The sequence below is a fragment of the Falco biarmicus genome, chromosome 1 (assembly GCF_023638135.1).
Source record: "Falco biarmicus isolate bFalBia1 chromosome 1, bFalBia1.pri, whole genome shotgun sequence".
NCBI lineage: Eukaryota > Metazoa > Chordata > Aves > Falconiformes > Falconidae > Falco > Falco biarmicus.
In genome coordinates this window covers 39730022-39754073 of record NC_079288.1, presented here as the reverse complement: position 1 = coordinate 39754073, position 24052 = coordinate 39730022, and the positions used below count along the sequence as shown (strand labels likewise).

General features: G+C 39.3%; 1 protein-coding gene across 1 annotated transcript in view; it reads left to right on the top strand.

Annotated features, from left to right (window-relative positions):
• Positions 1-24052, top strand: part of PPIL2 (peptidylprolyl isomerase like 2) — a 72220-nt gene that overhangs the window by 27763 nt on the left and 20405 nt on the right. Inside the window, exons 10-14 of the mRNA XM_056343069.1 lie at positions 1080-1240; positions 2775-2850; positions 4051-4157; positions 17257-17346; positions 18705-18738. Coding sequence (XP_056199044.1) covers positions 1080-1240; positions 2775-2850; positions 4051-4157; positions 17257-17346; positions 18705-18738 — 468 coding nt within the window. The remainder of the gene's footprint in view (positions 1-1079; positions 1241-2774; positions 2851-4050; positions 4158-17256; positions 17347-18704; positions 18739-24052) is intronic.

The window sequence follows — 24052 nt, the reverse complement described above, 5'->3', positions numbered from 1 at the left end:
AACCAAGACAAGGAAAAACCTACATCTTTTCATACCTGTCTGCTAGGCTGTCTTTCATGTCTACCGCTAATGGATTGCCCATCCTTCTGTCTGGGTAACAGTAGACATCTTCCAAGTTAAAGACTGATACAGATTTTTCTAAAATAGTCTCCAAATTATTTTAATAATAAAAAATGAAATGCCTTTTTTTTTCTAGATATCTAAGAAATTTGCTTCTCAGTTCTTCTGTGATTTTTGTGATAGCTAAATGCTTAGTAGTATCTGCTAATATTAAATTGCTAAAGGAAAAAACATCTGCCCTTTGCCCTTATGGTTTCTTTTAGAACTGGTTTGAATGAGGTTTAGTTGCTGATTCTAAGTATGGTGTGTTTTTCTGGGTTGTCTTATGCTTCTCCACCCCCCACCCCCCCCACCCCCAGTTCTGCAAGCCAGCATCTCTTTCTATTTACCCACTAAAAATAAGTGGGTATTATATCAGATGTGGAATAATTAATATCCAGCAAGTAGCAGACATACCGAGACAGAGAACAAGTGAAACTTTTAAAAATAAAGAAATTAAATGAATCAAATGTAAAAAAAATTAACCTGTCCAGTCCAAATTAAACAATTCAGTCCACCAGCTTCCTCCCTTTGGTATCACACTAAAGATCTGATATTGGGATTTTTGCATCATAGGCCTGGCCATTCAGTCAGGAGACAAGGGACAGCAGTTTATATTGTACCCAACATGATTTTGTCTTTATTGTTCTATAAATATTTTACAAGATTTGCATGAACTTAGATAATTTCTAGTTGTTTCAAAGAAATTTTTACAGTAGCTGACTTGAAGTTATTTTTTTCTTTTGTTATACTTCATCATATCAGCATTTATTGTGCTATATTTCAAGTTATACTGTTATTAGTGTTATGCATTGCTATTTGTTACTGTCTCTACAGGAATAAATATAGTTACTAGACCTTTTTAGTGGAAAAAAGTAGAAATAATATCTGGAAGATTTTTGTGTAACTAGATATGTAATAAACTGAAGAACAAAATAAAATTCTTTTAATTCTGAAGGTTTTAACTTTGTTTTACCTAGATGAAGAAAAAGCAAAATTAGACCCGTCTTACTATTTGAAAAATACAAATACGGAGACCCGAGAGACTTTACTGGAGCTTTATAAGGAATTCAAAGGCGATGATATTCTAGCAGCTACTATGAAGGCTCCTGAAAAGAAGAAAGTGGATAAGCTGAATGCAGTAAGTTGACTTAATTTGTAGTTTGGCACTGACTTCTTCAAGAATGGTAATAGATGTTTACCATCTTGGAGGCCATATTGCAGTATAAACAGATACTGCTTCTTCTGTTACATGGAAATTTGTCATAAATGAGAATATGAGTATCATATTGGGATTCTTTAGAAATACATTGTATGTGTCAGTGAGTTTCTCTTTGTTAAATCATTGTAAATGAACCTAAACATTTTAGAAATGGAGACAATAAGAAGGAAGAATCTTTATGATGTGGTTATGATGTATATATTGGCAGAACCTTTTTTCCCCAGGTTATAATCACTCGCTTTGAATTTGTTTATCTCTGCTTCCTGCAGTTATTGGCAGAGAAAGCACACCTTAAGGGCAGTGCAAGTGAATAATTTCTGGTGGGGGCAAATATATATAGCATCCACAGCTGCCTCTCCATTATTTTTTTCCACTGGAATGCAGGATTTTTAGTGGAATATTTTAAAGGATGTTCTTCCAGGTGCATGTTACTGTGTGTTCATGGTTGTCAAGAGAAACAATTCATCTGCATCTAGATTTCCTACATCAAAGGCTGTTTGAAATGGGAAAGAGAGAGCATTCTTCTCTTTAATAATTCTGGGGTGTATGTGTCTTCGTGCTTTGTTTGCACTTACATGAAAACGAATAGCAACGCAGCATACAGCTTTTAATGAGGAGGCTTAGTGGCAGAGTAGGGAGTGTATGCGACCAAGGAGTAGGATCACATTTGCCCCTTTTTCAAGGCATCATAGTGTTATAATAAAACAAGAGATGTAGGAAGAAAAAAGAGAGGTGAGAGACAACAATGACCTCTGCACATGTTGGAAAGTCAGCTTGTCAGCTAATGGTGTGGATGGGCATAACTGTAAACTTGCATAGTAACCTTATGGGTGGAGCGTTGGCCTGACCTGTATTCTTTACATGCATTGCCCCAGAGCCACTTTGTCATTTACAACAAAATCCATGTGTGATGTTCACATTTCCTTTCTGCAGGAGAATTACACAGCTCAAAATAGATATTGGGAACCATGGGACAGTGCCTCTACACACAGAAGGGCCATGTGTGGGGAGGGGTGGTGGTTTGCTTTCCCCCACAGTATCTCTGTGGTTCACTGTGGATTTTCCTTCCACTTACTTACTCAGCAACGTTGGGGAATTTTACAGATGTCTTGCCAGCCATACATCCTTCATACCTCCACCTGTGGACATACAAAGAAATTCTCATAATAGAATGTTTGCATAATGACATATTAAACCATAGTGGAAGCAATAAGCCCCTTCAGCTTAGTGCATGGGCAGCCTTAACTAGAATTTCAATGGAGCAAATGTTATGGGTTACAGATGGAGAATTATCACTGCATCATGTGTTTGTTTGTTTTTTCCTTTCTATAGGAGCTAGAGCAGAAAATCTACCTTCAGAAGGATGACGTTTTTGTGCTTCTAGTGCTTGTATCGTAACTTTAGTAGATAAATTCTAAGATCTAACGTATTTTGCTTTTTCCTCTGCGAACAGGCTCACTATTCCACTGGAGCAGTAAGTGCTTCTTTCACCTCCACTGCAATGGTGCCTGAAACTACCCACGAAGCAGGTACGAGAGCTACCTACCTACAAGCTGTTTATTTACTTTCTAGTTTTAAAGTGTGCTCCCTAGCACACATACATTTATGAGGACTGAAGGAATGCAGTGGTAATTAATTGGTCAGTACTGATGCCATGGAAATGTATTCCCTGAGCAGATAATATCCTTACTTTCCAGTGAGCTCATGCTGAGAATAATGGAGAAATAATGAATTAAGTTCAGCTTTGAATGGCAGTAACTTATGTGGAACTGAAATTGATGAGTTGTTTTCTGTGCTCAGGGACACAAAATGGGATATCCACTTATGTAAGTTAGGAATGAAGTGTAATCTCTTCTTAAATAGCATACAAAATCTTGCCCACCTTTTTGGTCTAACCTGTTGGTTAGGATAACAGCAAATTTTAAGTTGATAACTTTTGGTTTACTGCTTTTCAAGGTTAGATAAAAATGCATTTTAGTACAATCAAATTTTCCTTTTGTTCTCCAACCTAAACACAAATGTATAGAATTTATTTAATGTGAATATTGATTAAATAGCTGGGCGATTAGTATTCCCAGTTGAAAAGTCTGGCTTTTGGCACTAAAATTTAGAAGTATGTTAGGCAAAGATTGAATACATTGCTAAAACTACATTAACCAAGTTCAGTTCCTTTGCTTGGTGTATTACAGTGATTTGCAGGTGACTCTTTGAGTGTTGAAAATATCTTACTAACTGGACATTTTGACAAAACGGAAGTGGAAACATCCTAGATTGATCTTTTGGTTTGACTTTCCAGTAATGTTTCCAGTACCAGCTTAATTTGTTTTCAGAACTGGGTAGGTCCTCATAGGCCAGCAATTTGTGGTTGACTGATGACTACCTGCTTGGCTTCCAAGTTTGACAAGAAACCATTTGGTTTCAAAGTAACATTTACAGTTGGTCGACATTACTTGAAAATTACAGTTTGTAATATTGAATGTTTCTGTGACTTAAAAATATAGATGATATTGTTGGCTCTCGCAGTTGTTGGCTTTCTATAATGGAAAGTGTTTTGCACAGAGATTAATGTGAGGTTATCGTAGACAAATTGCAGAGTACAATCCTTGAAGACCCAGCACCCCAGGGGAAGAGGTCAAACAGCAGAATCTAGCAGTTTGTTTTCTGATGATTTCTAAAGATCAATGAGTAAGCTTCCAGAGAACTAATTATTGTCTTTCGCTTTGATACAGCTGCTATTGAAGAAGATATTGTGAGATACAAATATGTGAAGAAGAAGGGCTATGTGCGACTTCACACTAATAAAGGAGACCTCAACTTGGAGCTGCACTGTGATATGGTACTGTGTACCCCATAAGACAAATGTCTCTAGATAACAAACAGAATAGGAGCTGCCAATGGAAACCAAAGAAAGGTTGTCCAAAGAAAGGAATTGTGTGTAGTTGTAATACGTACAGATAAATAATCACCTTTCAGTTGTTTTGGTGTGTTTTAAGACATACACAAAACTCCATTGTAAAATGTATATATATGATTTTATATTTTATACTAGTATATGTATAAATATTTTCTGTGAGTAGTCCCATACATTTTAGTGGACTACTTAACAATGTGTCCAGGTACATGTTTAAAGCTTCAAAGGGTCAGGATTATACTGACTGAAACAATTACAAGGAAGATAGAGAGAGAAAAAAAGAGCAAAGAGAAGAAAGAATAACCCAAGGTTACACAGCAGGTTACTGGCAGAACCAGGAAAAGAACCTCAGTGAAACTGAGAGCAGTATGTCAGCCTGAGTACGTGAAGTTAAGATCCCCAGAAATGGTTAATTTGCTTCTAAATCCTGAGCTTTGCACAACAAACCTAAATGAAAACCCTAGGATATGTTTTTTACTTCCTGCTGTCTCAGTTTTTAAGGTTCAAGTTTTCAAACATCGTACCTTTGCCATTAAGAGGTAAACATTCGAAAAACAACAGACAAGAGTTTTTTTATAGTCAGTACAGTCTGATTCTGGGGGAAATCTGTCACACTTAAAATAATAAACATGGCAAGACTTAGGAGAGACAGATGAGTTGTGGCAACACTGGTGTCTGACGTCACTGCTTGGTAGTGTGCTTGCTTATTTATTTGTACACCAACATCTATAAAAGGAAAGAAGTTTTCAATGCAGAAAGCCCAGACCTTCCGTTGTTTACTGGGATTTTTATCTCGGGAGATTATAGGCCTGAAGGTAGATGTTTAGGAAGTTGAAGGATATGAATAAGGGTTGAAATGGTAGAACTTTTGCTTGTGACCCTCACAGTATTTAAGGATAGTGGTGCTGGCTGAGGTCTGGGGTGCCTGGTGTGAAAGCCAGAGATGCACTGGGAGAATGCATCCTCTTTTGCCTGAGAGAAAGAATAAGGAGAAAACAGGGCAAGCCTGCTAGCTTTCCCTTCACTTCCTTTCCCTTGCACGAATAAGGAGTAAGCAAAGTGTAATCATTTCAAGCTAATCTATGGGAACAGTATGAGAATCTCCACAGCAGCCTAGCATGCTAGTAATTCTTTAGGTCCCTGTCATCCCTACAGGTGTTTTCCATGCTCTTAAATAGTAACACTGTGTAATAAGGCAAAAAGCAGAGGATGTTAGTACAGCAATATTTGGGGGAAGCAGCAGAATGAGCAGATTGCACTGAATCATTTGTTTTGCCATATGTTCTCAAACTGGCTCCTGGCTAATGCAGGCTGACTGCAGCTATTCTTACCGGCGTGGGTTTTTTGGCCGTGTGTGTGACCAGTGTCACTCAGTCCTGAGGACACAGTCTCAGTTGCCCATTATAAACTTCCTGTATGATATGCATTGTGTTTCCAGATGAATTGCTGTTGGTCTCCCTCTCACACGCACTGTTTCCTCATGTACACATGGGAAGTGTGCACTGTTTTGCACGACTAGACCTGCTTGATCACTGGCCTCTAGCCATCTGTTTCTTTCATTTCTTTGTGTTGATTAAATATGTGAATTAAGCAAACCTTTGGCACTGCGGAGAGGAAAAAGATGTATTTTTAGAATAAGAAGGAAAAACTTGCAGCTTTAAGGAATTTTTCACAACAGCCACTTCAGGTCATCATCCTAGGTCTATTAAATCAGTTCTTCCGGGAGGCACTTGTTTTTCTCCCTTTACTATATAAGGAGTCTGTGCTTCTAACTTTGGGTTTCCTGAATCACACCGAGGTTAGGCACATGAGGTAGCTGGGTGCAGACAGAGCAAACATCTTACAAACAAGCAACACACATAGATCACAAACATATACACAGATGAGCAATTGAGATCTATTGAGATTGCAAAGACAGACAGAAAATGGGGAAGTGCCAAGATCAAGCCTTTCTAAACGCTTCCAGTTGATCCTGCTTGTGAATATGCATGGTAATAGTCTTAATTAATCACTTGCTGAGTTTTTTTTATCAGCTCTCCTGGCTTATTCAGTGCACAAGCTGAACCAGTTCTGGGAGCTCTTTGCAACTATGTAGTGAAATGGTTTATTGGCAGGATTTGGGTTTCCTGCAGAAGTATAGAATGTGGGTAAGGTGCCTGAATGCAGTCATGAGGGACCTGGACTGTATCATATCGCTTGCCCAAATTAATGTTGCACAAGCTTTTTGGTGCCTCACTTTTCAGCCTTTGTGATTTTTTTCAACGTATTTGGCATGGGTAGTACCCCAACTTTTCAGAAAGAAATGGAACAACAAATTTCAGCCAAAAGCACTGTATTGATATGCTCTGAGATACCAGCAGATTTGGGACACCTGGATTCAACACACAAATCTGTGCTACTTGAGTGAATGAGAGAGCTGGTAGACAACCTGTCGTTGCTGTTTGAATTCAGGCAAAATATGTGTGATTTGGGGAGTTCATACATCTACTCTCTCAAGCAGTGCAACTGCAGGAGTAAGTATGTGATTTATAAGCCATATTACATGGTGCTTAGCTTCTGTTTTTAAAGACTGAACACTGCCTGCCTGGTTGATGTCTTGACCTGACCACAGGCTCCTTTTTTTTCAACTGCTGAGTGATATCCTGTGCTCTGGTTATTATGGAAGCCACCCTAGCAGTGGTTGTATTTGCACAGTACTGCAAATATGTGATTGTGAAATGCTTTAGGAAGCTTGAGGATGAAGTTGCAATATAAATATGACAAATTAATACCTGTGTCCGGAGGTAGGACTTGCAACATTCAAATTACATTTTAAAATAGTCTTATGGCTTGGATTTCAATACACACTTTGAGCTGAAGTCTTCTTGCAGAAATAGAGAATAGCAAGTGACATACTTGCTGTCCTAGACTGTACGTCTGCGAAGTGTTCAGTTGTATTTTGATGCCTATGGGCTGCATTTAAGCAAAATATGCTCGCGGTTGTGCTCTCAGCAGTCTGCACTGCTTCAGAACTCTACCCAGTATCTGTTTCCAGTAACCCCCTTGGGTTCTTACTCCCTCTCCCTTCACAGCTCTTCCATCTCCTTTCTTTCCCCTGTTTTTTGTCAGCTACCTGACAGTATAGATTGTTTGGATTTCAGTCCATATGTATGCATGGAGACTTTTGTTTAAAAATAAATCTAGGGATCGTCATATGCTACTACTTTTAAGGTGCCAGTCAATAAGATTGATAGTGATGAGATTCTTCATAGCACCAAAAAACTAATCAAGAAATGTTTTGTATTGATCCAGGGGAGGAAATCAGTGCTGCAGCGTGATTGAAGTCATCAGTTACTTTGTGACAGGATTCAGAAAGAGAGTATGAAATACAGCTAGAATCCAGATATTTTCTGTATTTGAAATCACTTGTTCAGAGCACCAGAAAACTTCACTTAGGTTCCAGAGAGATGATGTGTCGTTTAAGTCATTGACCTGAGAAAAGGCAATAAAAAGACTTTGGAAGATAAGCTGGATGTTTTTTCCACCCTTTTGAATTTGTGCCGCAAATGAGCAAAGGTACACTACTGTTCTCTCTTTGCATTGTAGTGGTGTGCCTAGTGCTCTTTGTTGCCATTTGTTTTTCTCCCAGTCTTCTTATTCAGATACAGTATGTTCCTGCTGATGGGTGGTAATCAGATGGCCATTTATTAGGGACGTTTTCCAGGAAGCTGAGTTCAGCTGGGCATAAGCAACATTTGTTGTATACACTAATTGGAAACAAATTTACAAAAATCCTACTTGCCAGAAGTTCTGGCAAGTACAGAAAATTCAGCAGCATCCAACAAGTGTTATTCTTTCAGCTCTAGTCTTACGCATCACCAAACAAATACATTATGAAGAAATAACTGATAAAAGGCAAAGAATGTCACTGGATTTCTTGTATTTTATTTACTGTGATTTTTTTTTCTAGTCTCCTCAAGTTATTTTAGCTGCTTTAATCAGGATGCTGCTGGGGACAACTGTCTATATCATCCATGTGTAGTCTGCTGTATTAGTCACTATAGTCACTATAGTGATGCAGTTATACCTTCTAGGTGGTGGAGTGGCCTCCTGAGGCGGGGTGGAGGCTTCACCCTGGGCAAAAAGCCAAATTGACTTGGATGTGAAGGTAGAAAAGCAGTGTGGTGCGATGGATGGAGTGGAGAACTAGGAACTGGTAAACCCTGAATTCTGTACCTTGGCCATGGACTTGCTGCATAATGTGGCTATATGATTTAGTTACGGATTTTTTTAAATCAGTGGCATCCCATTTTTGATTTCACAATGAGCAATAAATACAGGCATAATTTTTAATTCCCAGGGAATAACATGTATCACAGATGCCCCATTGCTGGAGTGCAGCTGTGTAAATAACCTAGACTGCCTGTTGGAACCAGCAGCCCTGCAAAAGAATAGACCGAGTAGCAGACTCCTAGTCTCTGCACCTCTGAAGGGAATAAAAATGCCTGCTTTTGCCTCTAGGTTGCTTTGAGGCTTTCTTGTTTGGTGCTTGTACTATTTAGGTTTTGTTGTGTCATGGAAATATGTATATATAAAAATTTAACAGTCCAGAAGACCCTGTCAAAATGATGAACAGGTGGTTTGGTGTTCTATCTCCCTTCTCTCTTGTGTGAGTTCTCCTCATACAAGTAGCCGCTCTGGGGTAATGATGCGGTAGTTAAACACATGCCGATAGCAGTAATTGAATACTAATGCATAATTGGCATGGCAGTTTTTGTAAATCTGCCTGTCTCTCTCAGGTTTAATACCTTAAGGTTTAAGGACAAGTTGGCATAACAAAGAAGAATGTGAGGTGGATTTCAAAGTTCCATCCAGCACTCCACAAATGCTTTTAGAGGTTTTGGGACCTGGCAAACTCTGCTTAATGATGATGTCTTGGCATAACTATATGAAGAAGCCATTGTTCTACAAACACTGATGTTTTAATCTTTTGAGGCCCTCTGACCTGTTAAATATGCTTGTGATCTATAAATGTGTAATCCAGCCCCTGTTCTTTGAAATCATGTCTCCTTTTGTGTGAGGGACTGTTCTGAAGATCAGAAGCCTCTAAACTTCTTATCCATTTCCAGTGGGAAAGAAGTGAGTTGCTGAAAAAATCCTTTGACCTCCTGGTATGACAAGGTTCCACAGCCTTCTCAAATCTCTCATTTTCTTTCTGATTTAAATGTCCATTTTGCTCACTTTCTGTCAGTGTCATCATGGCACTGTCTGGCAGATAACTGGCTGATGTTTCACCAGTGTCTGTTTACTCAGTAATACAGTTTTAGGGATGAAGTACAGTGGTCTTGGCATGGTGTAAATGGCTTGTTTCAACTTTTTTTCATCAAAATAAGTCATTGTAGGAAGAGCTGCAACTTCCAACTTTGAAAGCTCTTGTCAACAGAAACTAAAAACAAACTGTCCTTTTCCAGTAGAACAGCTGGATAAAAACGTTTGTTAGGGAGGATGTTGTTATTTCTTGATGTGTTTTTTCCTCAAAATGTTACAATGGCAGACAGATCTATTACTCTTTGCGGTTGGGAGTAGAATGGTTCTGCACAGCCATATTGATAAACAGGTTGCTTCTAGGTTGTTCTTAAGTGACTAGGAGCTAATATTTTAAATATTTTTAACTTTGGGGGCATAACACCCTGTTGTCATTGAACCCCACCTGGCAACTATGCACCACACGGCTGCTTGCTCACTCCCCCACGGTGGGATGGGGGAGAGAATTAGAAGAGTTAAGAGTGAGAAAACTCGTGGGTTGAGATAAAAGCAGTTCAGTAGGTAAAGCAAAAGCTGCGCATGCAAGCAAAGCAAAATAAGGAATTCGTTCACCACTTCCCACCGGCAGGCAGGTGTTCAGCCATCCCCAGGAAAGCAGGGCTCCGTCAGGTGTAACAGTTACTTGGGAAGACAAACACCATCACTCTGAGCATCGCCCCCTTCCTCCTCCTTCCCTCAGCTTTATACACTGAGCGTGACATCATACGGTATGGAATATGCCTTTGGTCAGCTGGCGTCAGCTGTCCTGGCTGTGTCCCCTCCCGACTTCTTGTGCACCCCCGGCCTGTGGGGGTGGTGTGAGAGCAGGAGAGGCCTGGGCACTGTGTAAGCGCTGCTCAGCAATAGCTAAAACATCTCTGTATTATCGATGCTGTTTCCCGCACAAATCCACAACACAGCCCCATACTAGCTATTATGAAGAAATGTAACTCTATCCCAGCCAAAACCAGTACACACCCATGCTTGAGAAAGGAGAAACATTTTCATGTGAGATGTTAGTAGGAGATGCCTTATCTGGATGCTGCTATCGTGCACTTGTCCTTGGTGCTGTTTTGCAGCAGTGAAGGGGCAGTGGGAGTCCCTGATGACCCCACTGCCTATGCCTGATTGGGACGTTCAGTGTGAGGCTGAGAAAGGTGCTTAGCCACCTCCCTGTGAACCTGTCCCTGCACTGTGGGGCTTGCTGCCTGTGGTGGTCTCTACGTGGTTTCCTGGCAGCCTTTAGCACTGGGTAATCTGTGGGAAGGCATTTTGCACGTTTGGACCTTTCTGCCTCCCCAGCCCCTCTGACAAGCTGGATCTGGGGAGGGAGACAATTGTTACTGGGTTCTGTCACTTGGTTTTTGGCATTTGACAGTGCAGGCATCCCATACCAGCTGTGTCTGCCACTTAGTGATCCCAAACTCGAGGATGAGGTGGGCGGTTTGGAGTTACACAGCTGCTGCTCTTCATCTTTCTCTGACATGTTTCTTGTTTGTACCTTGGCTTCTCTGATGAGAGTGGGGTGACCTTGGGAGGCTGACAGCTACCAGAGCTTTGCTGTCTGGCGTGGAAGTGGTTATGGGTTGCACCTTCTGGAAAGGTGGAATTTATGTGCAGTGAGTTGCAGACTGAGAAAATGCCAGGGAGCTGCCATGAGACCTGTGATACTCTGAAGTTTTACAGCTGCTAGAGGTTTCTCAAGCAATTAAAAGTTGCATCCTCATTTAGATTGTACCTACCAGTGCTATGCCATGCTTGCTGGCCCCATCCTCATTGATGCCCAGCCCTGCATCACGCTGTGACAAGCTTCTCAGCCTTTGTGTGACTGACAGATTTGAGGCAGGGGAAAGGACTGTCATCTTTCCTACCACTGCAATAAATATGTTAGAGGAGAAGTAATGACTGTGGCTAGGAATGATGACTCTGCCTCTGGAGAGCTAGTAGTTAACATTGACAAATTAGATGAGTAAATTAGATGCCTTGTTTAACTCAAGTTGTGCTCAGCTAAACTGATTGATTGTCCCTGTATTTGTGCAAAAAAGTGAAAAATAAAACTGGAGTATGTAATTTTTTTATTGGCATCTTGCCTAAGCTAGGCACCTTGCTTAGGCTTTGCAAAAGTTTTTGGTAGCATCATTAATGTCAGTACTGTGGAAGAAATTACTTTGAAAAGTGGTATTTAGCTATCTGCTAGAATCTTTGCTAAATAGCTAATTAAATTATAGTGTGTTTCTGCGTAATGAGAATGTAATAATTCTGCTCTTTGTTCTAAGCGAACTTGGAGGCTTTGAGGCAGCAAAATAGGCAAGTGTTTGCTATCAAGTCAGCAGTCTGTTACCCGAGGCATAGTTTGCTTGTTCTGATTCTTTTTTGTTATCAGTAAGAATCTAGCCAAGTGCTTTACCCCACAGTGCCCTGATGCTTTCATCTCTCCCACTGCTCTCTCACTGGAACTGTGCTCTTCTGATCATAGATCGCAAACTGACCCGAACACATTCGCTTACTGTATGACCCGATTGAGAATGGTCAGCTTGTGGTAGCTGCTGTGTCTTTTTCTGAACTGAACCACCATCGGCATCTGCTGGTTGCTGCCATAACCTGTCATGGGCTCAACCCCTCTCACACGTAGGGGAACAGTTAGCAGGCAAGTGGAGCTGGCAGGGGGTGATGTCCAGGCCTGCAGCAAGTGTTTCTCCTGCAGGAAATGTCATGGGCTTCCCGCAGTGAAATTCTCCCCATGCTTTTGCAGTGGGCTTTGTGGAGTTTTGGATTTTCTTGTCCTGAAACAAATGGAGTGAGCTTCTAGTCTGTTCATGCACAGTGAGGCAGGGTAGCTTAAATTGCCTTCCAGTGCAGTATTATGCATTGAAATGCACTAGAAACATTTATGTGTCCAGTTTCTTTCCAAGACTTGGTGGAGGAAACAGATACTTGCACTTGACAGATGGTGATTCCTGAAACTGCTCCATTACAGTTGCCTCTGACTAAGCCCTAAATAAAGCCAAGCTTTTATTAGGGTGAATTCTTTCCTGGGGGATGGGTAGGCTACAAGGATTGCAGATTGAAAGGGATGGGGAGAACTGAGTTTAAACCTTACCAAATCACCTCTTTATGGGCTCACACATTAGAATTGTTGCTGGAACAAACAATTACAAGTGTGAAAATGCTCTATGTTAAAAAAAAAAGTACATAAATTGGACCAAAGCAAAACAAAATCTCTTGCATTTTAAAGGAGATCTAAGTTAAAAAAATTGCAGGCTTTGTTTGAAGCTTTAGAAATTTCCATCATCAGTTCATGCCTCTTAGTAGGAGGTTTCTGGCGTTTGTGTGATAAGGTGAAGGCTGTAGAATGCAATATTAATTTGTGAGGAATGAGCTTTTCATTATTTCAGATTATTTCTGCTTTGAAACATAGGGTTAACAAGCATATATCAAAGTGCTATAGTTTAGTGCAACTGCTACAGTTCATCCAATTTAGAGAGACAAAAAAATAAAAGGGAAGTGGAATTAGCACAAGCAAGTTATACAGATGTGCGAATGACAGCTTCTGAATGCTTAGTGTGAAATTTCTCTTCAAGGTTCATGCAGATCCTCAAGGGATGGAGCATTTTGAAATTATTAGCTCTTCACATAGTAAAGCCTTTTTCCTTGCAGTCATGGCAACGACTCAGAAGCTCCTCTTTTTTTTCATCTCCTGTACCTTGGCAACAGGAGTGCTGCAGGTTTTTAATCTACTTCTGGCTGGCTTTTCAGCTGCCTAATACAAATTCTGGGTTAAGGTAACTTTTACAAATGTAATGACCCATTTTATTTAACTGATGAGAAAGGGGACTGCAAACTGAGAAATCAGATAGTGACCTGGCTTGGTTAGTCTTACCCCTCAGGTCTTGGGATGCAGCAAGAAAGATGAATTTTGCTTGGTTTGGAACCACTCTTGCTGGCAAAAAGGAAACTAAAAATTAGCTTGTTTAATACTTCTAAATGGAACAAGATAAAATCTGCATTTCTCCTAGGACTTTATAGTAAAGAGTCAGGGGTTTTCTCTGTTTGGCTTTGGGTTTATAAATTGTATGTTCCTTTTTTCAGTGTTTTCCCAGTATCCATGATTTCACAATCAGTCTCTTGTCACTGTTGTGTTTGTACGGTCATTCTTGGTAGCAAATTCTCTTTTGATTTTAAAATTTGTCTGGGCCTAGTAACTGGTAGACTGCTGGTACTTCCATGTAGAGTTACCTACTAAGTGTGTTAGCTAAATGGGGACTTAAACATAATTAGAAAACTATTGGGCTGTTGCCCCATTAAACATATATGTCTGTGAGCCAAGCAAAGCATTTGTGTCATCTTCTAGGCTAAGTATTCTTGTGGATTCCTGTCTCAAACCGTTTATTAAAATTTTACCACTTGTCTTGGGTGTGAATTTTCAACAGTTGAAAGACAGTTATCTGGCATATATCAAAAAGATAGGGAGCATAGTTGGAGCAGGAGACTCTTTTTTTTATATATAAATAAGATTTTTTTTCTTACTGTCTGTCATTTGGAGAGAGAAGTTTTTAAGTTGAAGGACATCATACAGAGACACTGTGTCCACTTACATGGTCCCAACTTGACAGAGGAAAAGGAGGATTTCTCAGGGCTGTCCTACCACACTCTTCAGAGAGGAAAGCCTTCCACAAGTTTTGAATTTTGACTTCTTAGGACTATCACTGCATCCTTCTGAGAAGATACTGCAGCAGATTTAAAACATAACCTTTTTTCCGTCGGTGGCTTTCAGATCAACAGGTTAACAAATTAAGGTAGCATTTTTCCTGTGACTTTCTAACATGTAAGTCTAAGTCACAGTCAGCAGATTAAAATAACTTAAATAATTTTCTGCTTAATGTAAAAGGAATAAAGAGGGTAAAGGTAGCTGCTGCTGTTGAGGTCAATTTGAGACAAGAACAGCCAGAAACAAAAAGACAGACTGGAGCCCAATGTCAATAATGAGGCAACAAGAAACTGGCATTGCCTCCTGCACTTCTGCATTTCCAGGTGCCTTGACCATCCCTCCTCCTTCGGAAATGGTGTGGGGGAAGTAGTGTGGAGGAAGTTTCTGAAGAAGTAGGCAGTTTTGCATTCCAAGACTGCGAGTCTGACATCTTACACAAGGTCTTACACTCAAATAACAAAGTCAGGTTTGTTTATATATATTTCTCATCAGTCTTTGTAGTTGGAACAAAGACTTCAAAGACTGGCCTTGTTTGTATGGTCAATCCAGAACATAACTTCATTACTGAGGATCTATACCTTACCTATAAACCTCAAGCCTTTTTCTCCTGCTTTGGACAGGATGCTGCTTTAAAAAGTGCCTGAAATGTGCTTGGCAGTGTGAGATTTGGCAAGAACATTAACTGCTTTGAATATATCAGATAATCTGAACCAGATATTCTAGATCAACTGCATGACTGAAACTGGGGTTTATTACCAACTGAATGCAAACCTTTTTATTTGTGTCTACTAAAAAGAACCATAAAAGGTTATGGTAATGTTGCTAAGGAACTGTTCACCTGCCAAATCTATCTGTATGATGCATGAGGTGGCCATGGGAACCAATTTGGTAGCAATTATTTAAAGAAAGCCTTGCAGTGAAATGATTATTGCCTGTATACTAAATATTTCTGCAGTTGCAGTTGAAAAGCTTGTTTCTGGGAAAAGGTATAACAACTAGAAATCCATTTAGAGAGAAGGGACCGCATAGCTCCTGCATAAAAAATGCATTACTAGAGCCAGGTTTTTTGATGTATATTTTACAAATCATGTTTTAAAAATGAATAGGAAATCTGTATTGGGTTATCAACTTTGTGCAAATTTAAAACAGTTTGGTATGTATTTCTAGGGGACTCAGTCTTTTGCCTGATTTCATTTTTTCTTAAAAAATTAATTACAGGTTGCTGTATTCCCCCCAGAGAACTTATTAACTGTGTCTCTCTCCAAAGAGTGCTTGGTTCTCATGAGATAAAGTGCCTTAGGCTAAAAGCTGCTGATTCCATTTCTGATTCATAAAGAAATATTTTAAACTTATTTTTATCCCTACTGACATTTGTATGCGTGATAACTAATAGCACTACGTTAGGATCAAGGCTGTTATGATACTGTTTTATAAAGGAAGCATACGCTGCACAAACGTTTCTTCAGGAGTTGAATTTTCCTTGAAAGGTTATGTACAAAGATTATTTTCAAGCATATATGTCCAATTCAAAGAAAAATTTTCAAATTTGCTATAGACATTGAAACGATAGGAAAATCTCCTATTGCTTGAAACAATTTATATGGGATTTACCTACAGGATGCTACCAAAATACGTGTCCTAGTGGCATTCTACCATAAACCCATTATGATACCATTACTATTTTAACCCAGTAATGAATTATATAGGAAATCTGAGCTAATAGCTAGTGTAAGATTGCATGAGAATTTATTTAATTTTCCAGTTATGGCCCAGCTGACAACTGTCATCTATATCTATATAGAGTAATTAAGAAGGAATCATTACAAAGAATTTATAATGGCAGGTAGAGTTTGTTTGGATAATTAAGAGACGTTTTGGTGTAAGTAAAGAGGGGTGAGAACGATTGTGTTTCAGATGAGAAAATACAGAAAATTGAAGTTCTCGATGATTCCCGAGGAATACTTGTATGGATTTGCTTTTAAAAAGATAGAGATGATTTCATCCTTAAATGCTTGTAATTGGCCTTGCCTTCTGGTTTTTTGCTTTTGAGTCACCTCAGGTTGCCTGGCTCAGTCTTACTCTGTCTGCAGCCCTCGGACCAGGAATGACGTCATACCAATGCAAAGTGAATCAGTGTCTTGTTCTGAAAGAGGCTTCCAGTCTTGTGTGTATTCATTTACAGGCATTGCGACTCATGCTGGGGCTTTACTTGCAAGCACATACAACAATAAGGATATTTTCAAGGCCTGTAACAATTCAGATTAGTTAGATGTATTCTTTTGTACACCTGGCATATATTTATGCACATAATCCCCAGTAGGGCTGGAAAACACATCCAAGTATAGAAAACAGGCTGTTTCTGTACTTATATTTATACATCTGAAGGTATTTTAGTATGGCAGAGAAGAGAATCCATACAATTATAGTGGAAGGATGATTAGGTAGACAGTAATTTTTTTCAGAAATACTGTTTGAACACCATGGCTCATAAATTCAAATAAATAGCTTTAATTTGCACTGGTTTTTGAAAACAAGTCCAGTGACTTGTGGGGTAAAGTCCCGTTTTTTATTCCAAGTGGTGAAAAGGACAAAATGCTTGTCTTCCAGTTAGCTTTGATCTGCTCACTTTGAAAGTCGGGTTCTTTCTTACTCTGGGAAATTAACTTTTTTCAGTGCTAGAAGGTCCTCCTTTGGAACAGGGTGATGATACACTGCTGGATCTAAGATACTTGAAAGTCTTTGAGCTTACGTGCTTTCACCATCGTGTCTACTGGGAGCTCATGTTATCTGAGCTAGTGTTCAACACTTCTTTGTGCTAATTGGAAGGTCTGGGTTTAATGTATTTAACAGTGTGTGTCTCTACAATGTACTTTAAAAAAGCATATGTTACTACTTTTTTTCTGTAGACACTCATTCCTCTTCAAGTCCTGCATGACTGTTTGTAAAGCACAAATAAAAAGTGATTGCTGTAAACAGTGTAATGACCAATTTGTCTAAGGTATTGCTTAATTAAAACTTTCATTTGTCTTTCAGACACCCCGAACATGTGAAAACTTTATAAAATTGTGCAAGAAGAACTATTATGATGGAACAATTTTTCACAGATCAATCCGTAATTTTGTGGTGAGTATTGAACAAATCCTGTATAATATACAATATGTGATGTCCTCAAAATATTTATTTAGCTTGATTGAGTTTTAGTTTCTTCCATGCATGACAAGGTGAAATAGGTATATAGTAAATATACCATCAGAACTAGGATTGTCCTATCTTACTAAATTTATACTCGCTGGTCTTACTAACAACTGTCTCTAATATTGTCACTTGGAGCATCATTGCATTTAGTAGTTCTTTTGCTGGCATTCCAGACAAAGCCTTTGAGAGTCATTGCTTTGGCAAGGCTCTTGTTATCTTTCCCAACCTGTGGGTGGGTGGTTAATGAACAGAAGGAGAGGGAGGGAAATGCTAATTTGGATAAGTAATACTGTGGTCGGTTGAAATCCCATTCAGACGAAACTTTAGAAAGCAGCTTAATTTCTGTTTCAGATTGTGGTACCTTGGATTCCTGAGTGTGCTCCAAGACTAGGTGCCCAGCCTTTCTTTGTGAAGGAGTTAAAGAGCACCTAGTGAACCAGAAAGTTGCCTTTGGTAGTCAAAGATCTTTATTTACAGAGGTACAGTCTAGGCAGCTTAGGATATTGTAACTTCCTTTCAGAAGAATTAACAACCTGATCCTGAAAGCAGGGCACATCTTTCAGGGGACATCAGTGAATGTTACATTCCATCCTGTCATTCTAAAAAAAGCTTTTTTTCTTTTGACAGCACTGTATACCTCAGTTGATAGTTAAACTCACAATTAAAATTGTGCTTGTATGCTATTACTGTGAAACTAGTCACGTCACGCTCCCTCTACTGGCATTAGAATATAGAATATTATTTGTGTAGATCCTGCAAGTATATACTGTAATTAATTTTGTTGCTGAAAGAATGGTTTCCCGAGGATTTTCCCTACTGCAGATAGTGAAAGAGGATACTGGGAAATAAGATGCAGATAGAGAAAATATTCCATATTCCCTCATTTCTTGCTTTCCTATCATGTGGAAGATTGGTAGCAAAATTTAAAGCGTTTTCGGTTCCAAAAGCAATGCATCATCAGTGAAAGAGCAGGTTATGACTCAGCACGTAATAGAAAGGATGATCTGCTTAACCCATTTGAGACTGTTTATTTTCCCTGTTTACCCACAAGGGACCTATTATTTTTATAAAACTGTCATTTTGCTCTTGGATAAATAATGTAGGAGATGACAGCCAGCTGATGAAAGAAGCTCCAAATAAGTAGTAATGGTTTCCTTGTTGCTAACTTGTCAACATGACACAATAGTGAAAGAAGAAAATTGAGCAGAATTGCCTTTTATGGCTTGTATTTAATGTCTTTCACACAGATATATATGTAACCTATTGATTTAATTTTAATTCTGCAGATCCAAGGTGGTGATCCGACTGGAACAGGAACAGGTAAGGTTGAGTTTGAATCAAGTAAACTGTTTTCATGCACTGCGATGTCACAGTTATTTCCAGACACCTTGTAGAGTAAAATTCTCTGAATGATGATATGTGGTACATTGTAGGTATTTCTACTTTAAAGCAGTATTTCTACTTTAAGATTTTATCACTATTTTTTTATGACCATTTTAACTATGCTCAAAATTTCATCTGATATATTCTCTAAAACTTGGGCACTCTTCCATGCAGAATTCTTGTTGGATCTTTGCTCCCTTTTTCTTCCAGAAAATAAATAAATGAAAATTATAATGATTTTACAGCTGGCCTTCCAGGGCAAAGAACAAAAGAAGGAACATACTCATGCAAAGTTGCTTTCATATTCAGCGTTAATGAAATACTTGAGACCTGCCTCAGAATTGGTGAATGGCCAGATACCATCTGTTCTCCCAGCTCGTTGCCTTGTAAAGCCCAAGCTGCTCTTTTTCTGACTTTTAGGGATCACTGTTACTACATTCTTCTTCCTGTTCTTTCTCCCATAGTTGGAGGTCTGAGTAACAGTCATATCAGAAATGGTCAGGAAATAGAGCAGCTGAAGGGTACTTAGAGCATTGCCCACCACAGTAGATATGTCATACAATATCTCTAATTGTTGCTGTGAATTTTCTTATTTTCCACTTGCACATTTTATCTGCCCACTTGTAGATGTCAGCAGCCTCCACAGCTCCTCACCTGGTCCTGTGAGGTTCTGTGCATTTTTATTGTAGTTTGTACATGTGTCACTTGTATATGCAGGCTCTGTATTCTTCTGTGTGCACTCACAGATCATCCGAAAAAGATGTCTTTGTAGTTGTTAAATACTTTAGCTCTATTTACTGTGTAAACAATGTTAGTGTGAGTTGCCCAACAGCTTTTTTTCTGTGGCATGCAGTAATCAACAGTTGCATACTCTAAGGTTTGAGACTAGTTAAAGGTTCTGTGTTTTGATGGCAAAAGCCCATCAACAAGGTTTGTTACCATATATGCTTGGACTGTCAAAAGAAATGTGAGTTGATTGTGTTATAAGGAGTTTCAGTTCAAATCCCAAAAGACATAATTAGGAACATCTTTTAAAACGAGAAATTAAAGAGGTGTCAGGAGATGGGAGAAGTTTAATGGGTTCACTCAGACACCTTTCACCCTTGTAGGGTAGAGTTCAGATCCTGCTGTAGAATGAAAATTAACTTGCTGGTGTCATTCTTGTCTCTGTTTGTGCAAATGGTGGAAGTACCGTAAGACAGCACAATTAACAGTTGGCAGAGGACTGGCAGTGCAGCTCCACTGAAGGTCAAGACTCAGCTCTACTGCAAAGCAAGTAGGAAGTAAAATGCAAATAAGCCCACAGGAGAAGAAACCTCATATGTATATTCTTTTATTTTAAAAAAGGGAGTCTAATGACCTCTAGTCTGTCTCATCTTGTTTTCCTCCTTGTCATTCTTAATTAATATGAATATATTGCAGGCGAGATGTCTTGTAAGCATCTGCCAAGACTATTAACGTTCTAATGAAACGGACAGCGAACACTCAAATAGACATGAGTGCTGCAGATTTTGAGACTGACTGCAATCACTGTAGACTCCAAACAATGCAACTATCTTCTTTGCAACTGTATGTCTTTTATGTTTTGAAGACAGTTGTATTTTAGATATCCTTACTTAATCACTTATTGAATATGGTAAGATCACAAGAAAATGTAAATGGACAACCTGGTGGTATACGAGATATCTCTTGACCTGTCATGCCTTTGTGTTTAATATTTACTTAAATGAAGCCACTTCATTCACAGAGTGCAAGCAGTCTGTCAGAATTTGTTCCTAACTACGTGATAGATCCTGGGCACATGAATGTGAGGCAGAAATTTCACTTGCATATCTCAAGTCACATGCTCTAAGAAGGTGGCCAGACCTAAAGTGCCTGTCTGGCTTTGTATGTTCTTTCCACAGCAGTGTGGCCAGAAGAAAATATAGCTCAGCAGCAGTGTAAGAATATGGCAAATGTAGCAATGCTTTCCTAGGCTCCCATGGTGTAAAAATTTCAGTCCATTGGTTTAAGTGTTGCTAATGTGATCACAGGCATTCATGGTAGGAAAGCTTTGGAGTAAAGCACTGGGATATTTGGTACTTTGTACCTTTTTTACCGGAGTCTTCTACATTATTTGCAGTATAAATTCCTTTTTTTATTTCATCTGGCAGCTAGAAGGAATTTCAGTATCTCTTTGGCTCGCTGATGCTTAGAAAAAGATTTAAAAGATTCATCTTTGAAAGCTAAAATGTCTGTAAGATTTAATGGTCTTCAGAGGTTTACGGGGGGAGTAAATAACTTGACCTCTGTAATGTCAGAGAAGCATATGAGAGTAGAACAGGGCTTTCTTCCCAGGTATTTCAGTTGGTAATAGGGAAGACTATTTGGAAGTTACCTTTTAAACATCAGTTTTTAAACTGCCAGAATTGTTTCTGTTAGAGCCTTTTGTAGGAAGACTTTAGAAAAAAAGAACATCCTTTGTTTCCTCTTCTGCATAGAACCTTCTGCTTTAACGGAAATTTTCTAAGAGGTTTGAAATGGTGTTTTGTTTGTTTGTTTAAAAAAAACCCACCACCTTTTCCAGACTCATCTGTGGAAGGTGCATTAAGCCTGTATATATTTTTGTTTTGTGATATTTATTTAATTATTCTTGTTCATCAGCTCAGGAACTAGAACAGACTTGTTCAAAGATCTTCCCACCATTTGGTTTCTGTTATCTGACATTCATCCCGTGTTCAGCAACAGGTGTCAGGTTTATGGTTGCAACACCCAAATGCTTAGATGATCACCCACTCCATTGCTAACTAAGCCCAGCACTGCTCAGCATCTGGGTGGATTTGGGTGCATTCAGTACAACATGACATGAGGTTACATGTCATATGTACATAGACGGTGCTCTCAGCTCACCTGGATTAACTGTGCTTCTGTTATGGAAACATTTGCAAAATGCCAAGCTGATTGTCACTGACTGTCCATTTCCATGGCTACTCCAGCTAAACAGTCCTATCTGTAAGCAGCACTGATGCTTATTTCTTTTTTATTTGTTATTGAGCACCCCAATGTGTCCTTTTAGAGTCTCCTGTTAGGCTGTCATAAAAGTAACTGTGACCCAGCAGATGTGAAAGACAACTGATTCCTGGTACTCAACAGTTAACCTTGGGATGGAGGAGGGTGGAAATCAGCATTATGGCATGTAGATGTTGAGATACCACACGGAGAAGAGTGGGGAATAGAGTTGTACCTTAGCTTAGCTGGCAGACCTGCTTTGCCAAAGCAGTTAGATAGACTGTCCTGTAATGTTCTCACTGATTTAGAGGACCAAACTAATTTTCTACGTCCTTCAGCTTAATATTTCATAGGACTACTGGGAGAAATTTTATTGTGTTGCAGCAGCATATTTCTTTTCTAACAAAATAACCACCCATAGAGACAGTATTCAGAGCAATAAGCTGAATCATGGTCATTCTTTGTAATGATTAATTATTTGAAAATGAATTTTAGATTTGTGATGTATCTCTTTTCCTGCTGTTCATAACAACTAAGTGGTTGAACATTGTGAGTAATTCTGTTTAACTCATGCTAGTTCAAGTGGAGCAGCTGCTCTGTATTTTCAGTGTTCCAAATAGTAGAAGAAAATTTGCATGTAGGAAAAATAGGTTTAATATTCTAAGCCTTTTGTATGACAAAAAGGAAAACTGTATGCAAAGCACTGTGTTTTCAAAGCAGCATAGGTATTTTTCAGCTACTGTCACTTGTAGCTTGTTGGAAGGCCTCATGAATAAGCTTATGTGTGCTTCTGTCCATTTATGAATCCAGGAGGGCACAAAGGAGGCAGGCATACAATAGCTGTAAAAGTCCAAGATAAAATGCCACTGGTAGATGGGAATTCCTTTTCGGTTGGCAGTGAGCAGAGCTCCTCTGAACTGTCAGTAGCAAAGGATTGTGGACAAGCTTGGTCAGTTCTGCAACGTGATTTCCTAACAAGGCAAGTTCCTAAAATGCAGTCAGTTTTAGAGCCTCTTTTCTTGCATGCTTGAAGCTCAGTGAAAGGACAAGAGCAAGACCTTTTTATCTAGCAATATATTTCTTTCAGATTGCAGCCCCTCTGAAAATCCAGCCTCCGGTATGTGGGGTTGAAAGTACCATGTCCTCTTATCTGAAAGGAGAGAAGCACTTAGTGGCTGAGCTAAGGCTTTCATATTTGCAAAATGATTCAAGAATCTCACTTGGAAAGCTCTGTGCAAGTGTCAGATGTTATTGTGTACCTCGTTGTTCCAAATGACAAGAAGAAAATTACAGAAAGTAAGCCATCATTTTTGTGAATCAGAGCCCTCCTACTTCCTTACCACTGCTTAGCAATTTTTATGCCAGAAAAGGAAGGATTTATTTAAAATCACAACTGTCATGAATGATGATTCCCAGCCCACACCTGGCTTTTGGAATGCTACATTTCTGAAGCTTTCGGTGCTTGTCTCGGCTCTTTGCAAGTTATACAACTTCTGTAATTTTATCGAAAAAATTACTTTCTGAAAAAAATGCCTTTAGTAGGAACAAAGACTACTAAAGAGTAAGCTGGTTTAGTTCAAAAGACAATCTGAAAATGTGGCACTTTTTTGTACAGTTTCTAATGTGTGATTGCTTCAGATGTTAGTTTAGATCTATTCACCTTTTCATTGTCAGCACAAGATGCAGATACAAGACTGAATAACTAACCATGCTTCAGTTACAAGCTAAATATATCTTGCCGCTGTGGAAATGATGAATTCAGTCTAAATTTGCTGTGAGCTGTGTGGTCTTTTTTATTTCATCTGTGTAAGAATTTGGTAAACACCTCTTTAAGAGACTTTTTCTCTTTCATTAAAGGTGTGGGGAAGTGGCTCCCCACTGCCTTCAGCTTTAAATTTTGGGCATCTGGGCAGGCATGTGATTTAAGTTTTACAGAGTTGTGCAAAAACTCTTTCTGGCTCCTGAAGGCTTTGATATTGTACAGGTTAAATGCTGTTAGAAGGCCAGTGTACTTCGGTGGCTGATCCCCAGTGTATTTCCAGCTTTGTGCAGACAGGAGACCCCCCCCATGTGCAGGGTTGTCTGTACGGCTGGGTTTCACACTCCCAGCACGAGTCCAGCCAGTGTCAGTACCCTGGGGCCATGTCAGCTGCCATGTGAACTCCTCTGATTTTTAGCACAGAAGCCCCCAGAATTTTTTCCCAGCACTTTTTTTGTAATAGGATCTCAGAAACATTTGCAAGTCCAGTAGACACACAGCTCC